At 58.2% G+C, this 7223-nt stretch overlaps 1 protein-coding gene across 2 annotated transcripts in view; it reads left to right on the top strand.

Annotated features, from left to right (window-relative positions):
- The first annotated feature begins 672 nt into the window (after positions 1-672).
- BTK (Bruton tyrosine kinase) overlaps positions 673-7223 on the top strand; it is a 38623-nt gene continuing 32072 nt past the window's right edge. The window contains exon 1 of one of the 2 annotated variants that reach the window (XM_007671546.3): positions 673-802. Coding sequence is in view for 1 of the 2 variants with exons in the window: in XM_001511208.4 (XP_001511258.2) it covers positions 6389-6466 (78 nt within the window). In the remaining variant the exon portion in view is untranslated. Of the gene's footprint in view, positions 803-5832; positions 6467-7223 lie in introns of those variants that run through there. The other variant, XM_001511208.4, reaches the window with a different exon arrangement.

Genomic DNA, 7223 nt, shown 5'->3' with positions numbered 1-7223 from the left:
TCCAGGCCCATGCTCTATCCGCTAAACTATGCTGCTTCTCGATCAGTTAGCGATGGTGTGTATCGGGTGCTTACGGTGCCCCGAGGACTGCGGTAAGGGCCGGAGCAGCGGAGACGTGCAATGACAGATCAGACACGAGGCCTGTCCCCCTGGGGGACTCTCATTCCGGGTGGGGAGAGTCAGATAAAGACCAGCGTAGGACAACGGCAGGGAGCTTTTTCCAGACGAGGAAAAAGACGAGATGTAGAAGGCCCGTGTCTTCAGCTGGATCTTCTCATTGCCCAGAGCTTCTCCCCCGGGCGAGTGGAGGGCAGGAATCTCCGAAAGGTGACTCTTCGGGGGTCCGGTCCCTAGGCTTTTTCCAAGAACCCCTATCCTCCTCCTCAGCCTGGCTCTCCTCACGTGCCGCGGCCCGCCCGACGGCGACCGGGCATCTCGGGGGCACCGGCCCCGGGGGGGAGAGAAGGAGGGCTCTTTCAGCGCCCGACTCGTGGTGGCAGTGTCGGAGGTCCCACGCAGACTGAGGGGGAAGCAAGATATGGGGCTAAGAAGCAAAAAAAAATAAGCAGGAGGGTGGTTGAAGTCAGGAAGCATAAAAAGGGGAACTGAGCGGCTGTGAAAGGGTGGGGTTTGCTCAGTGTCCTTCCTCTCCGGGCTGCAAAAATATGTCTCCGGGCCCAGGACCCGCCGAGATCGAGTCCAGCCGCCCCGGGCCCGGCAACGCGATGCGGCGGGCCGGCCTCGTGTCCTGAGCCACGGCGGAGGCCCGAGCGCGGAGCTGCGGCCGGCGGCGTGGCCCGCGGTGAGTCCCCTCTCCGGGCCACGGGCAGACGGGGTGGGAGCGTGGCTGCCGGCGGCGTGGAGGGGGCCGGGAGGGGAGGGTCGGAGGCACCGGCTGGCCTCGCCCGGAGGTGGCGGGTCGGGCGACGAGGCGGGGCGCGGTCCGGCCGGCAGCCGGATGGTCCCGGCCCGTTTCGAGCACGACCCTGTGTGGGGAGCCTCTGTGAGGCGGAACCCCTGGGGACGGAGCAAGGGAGAGAAGGACGATGCTGCCACCACGGGGCCGGTGGGCCGGGGCACCGTGGGGCGGCCAGAAGGCCCCGAGCATCTAGGAATCTTGAAACCGGCAGGGAGGGTGCAGCAGAGCAGAGCCAGATGCCCAGAGGCACAGGCCTCTCCCCCTGCCCCACCTCCAAACCTAGGGAGCAAAATCCCTGGACTTGAAGGCAGATCAGTGATGGGCTGAGGTTTCCACGCAGGACTGGAGACCATCTAACGGTCACAGGTAATAGGAAACTGCTGAAACCTTCAAATCGAACTAAGAGGAGGAGTTAAGTGCCCTCTGCTGGAACACCCTGCTAAGCTTCCCGGGCTCTCGCCCCTCAGTCACATGCTGAGGTCCCCGGAGATGGCAGGCCCCAGAGATTAGGGCCCCCAGAATTAGTAGCTCCTGGAGACTGTGGCCCCCAGAGATCATCACGGGCCCTGGAGAACGCAGCGGTGACACAGCAGAGTCGGGGGCGAAGGGGGGTAGTCCCGGTGCTCCGGTCCCGGCTCCCCCGAGATCTGCCCCATCTAGAGAGGACGGAGCCCGGAGAGGAGGGCTGCAGCTGCCGGCCTGGGCTCCCCAGGGCCTGGAGGGTGCCGGAGGCGGCCGGAGAGGAGGGATCGCACTGAGCGGTGGCTGGAGGAGGAGGAGGAGGAGGAGGAGCTCAGGGAGGGGTAGAATGAGGCAGGAGGAGATCGCAGCGGGTAAGTGCAAGGCGGGAAGATATGAGGGTAGGGTGGAATAAGAAGAGGAGGAGGAGAAGGACGAGAACCAGGACGAGGGCAAGGAGATGATGTCCCTGGGCTGGTCAGGTAGTAGTTGTGGAGTGGGTGAATTTCTTTAGATCGATATCTGGGGTGTTTGATCATTAGGCATTTCTTCTAGTGTTTGTCTGCATAAGCGTTTGACCTTTCTCCTTTGTTACACTTCCATCTTCTTAAGGGGAGGGACCTTGAGAATCAATTCTCCTCCTCTTCCTCGGAATGCTTGGGGCAGCTTGGAACAGTGCTCTGTCCTCAGGAGGTGCTCGGTCACCGGTGGCGGCTGGCTGACTGACTCTGGGGAAGTCTGGGAACCACGGGCTGCTGGCCACCCCTTCCCGGGCCCGAAGATTCCCCTCTCCCATAATCCAGCCGGGTGAGCCCGGCCTGAGGGGCAGAGTTGCGTTCCGCTCCGGGAGCAGCCGATCTTAAACCCCTCTAACTCTCAGTTCAGCTGAGGCCGTCAGCACCTGGGAATGGCTTGCGGAGCAGGGCAAGAACAGGGATGATGATGGTGTATGTTAAGTGCTTACTCTGTGCCGAGCACTGCTCTAAGGACTGGGGTGGATACAAGGGCAACAGGTGGTCCCACGTGGGGCTCACGGCCTTAATCCCCATTTTACCGATGAGGGAACTGAGGCACAGAGAAGTTAAGTGACTTGCCCAAAGTCACACAGCTGACAGGTAGCGGAGTGGGGATTAGAACTCCCAAGCTCTGCCTCCCAAGCCCGTGCTCTTTCCGCTAAGGCAGGCTGCTTCTCATGGGCAGGCCGACGTGCTTACAGAAGGGGGCAGGATCACGTGTGCAGACGGTGTACAGGATCGGTGTACAGGGTGGGATGGGCAGGGTGGTGTGCATGCAGAGGGGGGCAGGATGGTGTAGGCAGAGTTGGGTGTAGAATACAGTAGGCAAGGTGAGTGTGCAGATGGTGGGCTGGAATGGCATGGGCAGGAGGAGGTCAGGGGCCCCTGCTGGCTCAGCTGCCTCCGATTTTCACACATTCCTCAACGTTTCCGGGGAGCCGATAGCAGGAAGGCAGCTCGTGAACTCCGAATCTGAAAGTGCGTCTCGGGGCCGAAGCCGGTGAGGGAATAGACACAGCTGGCTCCCGCCTGCCCAGCCAGGGTCTAATGATAATAATAATTGTGGTGTTTAAGTGCTTATTATGAACCAGGCACTGTACGAAGCACTGGGGTGAATACAAGCAAATCACACTGGACAGAATCCGTGTCCCGTGCGAGGCACTCGGGCTCAATCCCCATTTTATAGACGAGGTAATTGAGGCCCAGAGAAGTGAAGCGACTTACCCAAGACCACTCAGCAGGCAAGTGGTGGAGCCAAAATTAGAACCCGTGACCTTCTGAGTCCCAGCCCTGGGCTCTATCTAAGAAGCCATGTTGCTTCTTAGGGTCTAGCTTCCCCACCCTGCGGGGGGCGGGGGGCAGCGGTCCGGCTGCCGGGGAAGTTCGGCCGGGGAGAAACCGTGCCGGTGGGGATCGAGCCACCGGGCCCGGGGCCTGGAGCTGATGGGGAGGAAGTGTCCCGGGGTCCCTGAGGGACTGGGGGGGAGCCAGATCCCCCCGAGAGGCCAGCGTGGAGCCAACGAGGTGGAGGGGGGTCACATCTTCCAGTTGGCATCGGAGCCATTCAGACCCACGAATCATCTCAGTCATCCACGGCCGACGCAGATGCCGGGCGGGTGGGTGGGCGGGGGGCCGAGCCTCCTCCAGAGGCTTGACGTAACTGACCAGATGTGGTTTTCGGTTTCGGGGGTTGGGGGGGTGGAGAAGTAGGGAGGGGCATGGGTTTTTCAGAACGAGGGCGGCTGGCACGGGTGCCCAGTACCCAGGCCAGCCGTTGGCCTGTTCCTTGTAGGTTAAGTTTGAGAAGAGGTGGGGTTTAGTGGATAGAGCACGGGCCTGAGAATCAGAAGGACCTGGCTTCTAATCCCAGCTCTGCCACATGTCTGTTGTGTGACCTTAGGCAAATCACTTAACTTCCCTGTGCCTCAATTAATGTGTATATTATATTATATGTATATTATATGTATATCTATATGTAATATGAGTATATGAGTGTGAGCCCCATGTGGGACAGAGACTGTGTCCAATCCGATTAGCTGGTATCTACCCTAGTGCTTAGAGCAATGTTTGGCACACGGTAAGTGCTTAACAAGTATAATAATAATAACAGTAACAGTTATTATAATAACTGTATATAACAAGTATAATAATAATAACAGTAACAACCCCAGTCAAAAGGTCTAACCACCTAGGGAAACCCAGAATACTAATAGTACAATCAGTATTCAACCCACCCTCAGTTCCACAGCACTTATGTCCATACCTGTAATCCAGTTTAATGTCTGTCTCACCTTCTAGACTGTAAGCTCACTGTGGACAGGGAACGTGTCTAACAACTCTATTATATTGTACTCTCTCAAGCATTTAGGATTGTGCTCTGCACACAGTAAGCACTCAGTAAATACCATTGATTGATTAGTGGAATAATAATAATACATCACTCTTTGTACAGCACCTTTATTTCACCAAAGAGCTTTCTCAACTATGTTGATATTTCATCCCTGAGAAGTAGGGTGAGGCAGGTATTTTTATCCCCATTTTCCAGATGAGGAAACTGAGGCTCAGAGAGATTAGGAGACATGTCCGAGGTCACACAGCAGGCCAGAGTCAGGATTCAAACCCACGTGTCCAGACACCCCCATCTCCAGTCCCGTGCCCTTTCTGCTAGACTGAACTGAAATGAAAATAAGCTTTATTGACTGCACTCTCTTACCACTGAAAGACCAAAATTCTGGGCAATCCGGAGAGTTGGGGCAGAAGATGGTGGAAGTCGGGATTAGGAACAGCTGGTTAGTGTTGGAAAAGTGGATCAGATGGCCGGGAGTAGGGACAGAGAAGAGAAGATGAGAAACGGGACTTGGCAAGGTCACTGCAAGAGTAAGGATCGGGTGGGCGGGCGGGCGTCCCGGTGACCACCCTAGAAATGGAGAGAGGAAGGTAAAAGACAGACGTGGATGCCACTGAGTCCCACAGGCGAGATTGCACCTGAAAGCCAGGCCCGCTGCAGAGGGAAAGCTAGCCAAGTGGACCCCTCGGGTCGCTGCGCGGCACGAGAAACCCCTCAAAGATGGCAGCCACCCGGCCCTTCTCCAAGACGCCGGCACCACCGCTCTGCTCCAAGGGAGCTTCAGAGATAGGCTCTTCCACAAAATGGTGTACGTGACTTTCTCATGTTAGGTTGTGCTCACACAGTGGGATGGGATGGTACCTGACTGAATGTATGGGTGGGGAGAGTTGGGAGGGGGTAGGAAGCCTTTTTGGCCCCATCTCAGGGCAGCCGAAAAATGGCTGAAGTCAACCCTACCGAAAACCTTAAGAACCATCGCCAACTCTCGGACGTTGGAGGCAAACCTGCCGAGTCGTCCCTAGACTCCCTCGCCAACTTCCTCCTGTTGTGCACCTCCGCCCCTCCCCGGGCCCTTCCCCGAGTCCAAGCCAAGGAGAGAGAAGCAGTCCACAGGTGGAATCCCAGGATCTGACGTCAGCAGGAGGGACTGGACGATAGCAGTGTCCAGCTCACCCACTGTCCCATGCTCCAACAGCTCTTCTGAGCCCCAGACCACATCATCCACTCCTTCCCCTGCAGCCTATCTGGACTCAGCCACAGTGAAAAGATTGTGGACAACAGCCGGAGCCGAAATGATGGCCCTCGGTCCCACGGAGTTTCTGCAAAACCTGGCTTGCTCTGGGGGCTTTTCCGGGTAGGGGCTTCAGCCCTCTACCCACCCCGGGATGATTGGGAACGTTGGTTGGGCCGGGGGTGGTCCGTGGCCCGGTTCGCCACCTCCCCCCTGCCTACCACCGTCTTCCTATCGCCCGTGCCAGCCCCGCCCCCTCCCCAAAGCCAATCGTCAGGAAGTCAGGGCCACCGGGCACGTGAGCGAGAAGCACAAGTTTGTGTTGGCTCTGACGCCAGAGCAGGGGCTGTGGGGCTTAGCCAGTTGCCTAGCGCCTCAGCTTTCATTTGGGGGCAGGTGACCGAAGCGTCATGTTAGCAGGAAGGAAAGGCACCGGGCAGGAGGGAAACCAACACCCCCAGAACCCCTGCGCTTTCAGTTTGATGACGATGGGGAGCTCGCCGGGAGGTCGTGAGCAGACGGAGTCGGGGAAACTGTGAAGGAAGGCTAGGGGGAAGCTCTTGGAACACCTAGGGTAGAGCTGGGGAGCTGAAGAGCTGTAGCGCTGAGGAACTGTGAAGGTGTGGAACTGTGAAAGTGTGGAGCTGTGGAGCTGAAAAGCTGCAGAGCTGAGGAACTGTGGAGCCGTGGAGCTGAGGAACTGTGAAGCTGGCACGGTGGAGGGAAAGGACGAATTCGATCGCCCCGTTGGAGCAGAGACGGAGCCCTACGGTCCTTGGGTCGCCGAGTATGTAGGCCCCGTTATACCGCCTCGCGTCCACGAGGGTCAGGCGAGTCCGAGGCACTCCCCTGCACCGTATAGGCGGGCGCTGGAGCCTCCATCCTGCCATGGCCTCCCGCCCTATCCTCCCACCGGAATGCTCCTGGAAGACGAGGAGGAGACCTCGCCCAACTGCTCCCTAATGGTAGCCATTGCTCACATGCTCCGGCTGAAGGTAGAGGCTTCTCCCCTCGTGGCCGCGTCGCAGGGGTTGGAGCGTCCGGGGCCGGCGAGGCAGGCACAAGACGAGGGTTGAGGAGGAGGAAGCAGAGCAGCGGCAGGGTTCGATGTAATCGGGTCGGGGGGAGGGGTTGCTGCGGCCACCTCGATACGTCTGCGGCAACCCCTTGTACAGTCAGCTGAACGATAAATGGCTTCAAGCTGATGGTAACGGGTTGGGCGGTGGGAGGAGGTGAGGGGGCAGCGTGGGAACGGAGGCCAGTGCATGGGAAAGGGGGCTATATCAGAAATGATCGGGTGATCTGTGGAGAGGATGCCGCACCGGAGTCAGTTTCTGCCATCACTCCCGCGGCCCTGGAAAATCCCCCGTCTAGATGACCGGCCAGTAAAAACATACTATGTCCTGAGTGTCTACTGGGTGCAGAGAACTAGGTGCTTGAGAGAGTACCGGAGTTAGTGGATGTGACCCCTGCCCTAGGAAGGTTGCAATCCAGCAGGGGACGGAGAGATGCTGAAATACATTACAGAGAGAAGGAAGCGATGGAGTGCGAAGGGGTGTGCAAGTGCCTCCGGGGAGGGAGGGATGCAGCAGAGGCCCAGAGGGTCTTGACCCTGGCCAGAGGGTCCCCAGCTTGGGCAAAAATGCTCTGGGCCTCTCCAGACGGTTTGGCAGCTTCTTGAGGGCGGGGATCTCGCCTGCTGATTTTGCTGTGTTCTCCCAAGGGCTAAGTGTAGCACTCTGTAATCCATGG

This window comes from Ornithorhynchus anatinus, chromosome 6 (genome assembly GCF_004115215.2).
Source record: "Ornithorhynchus anatinus isolate Pmale09 chromosome 6, mOrnAna1.pri.v4, whole genome shotgun sequence".
Classification (NCBI taxonomy): domain Eukaryota; kingdom Metazoa; phylum Chordata; class Mammalia; order Monotremata; family Ornithorhynchidae; genus Ornithorhynchus; species Ornithorhynchus anatinus.
Note: the sequence above shows the minus strand (reverse complement) of the source record. Positions and strands in the feature narration are given on the sequence as shown.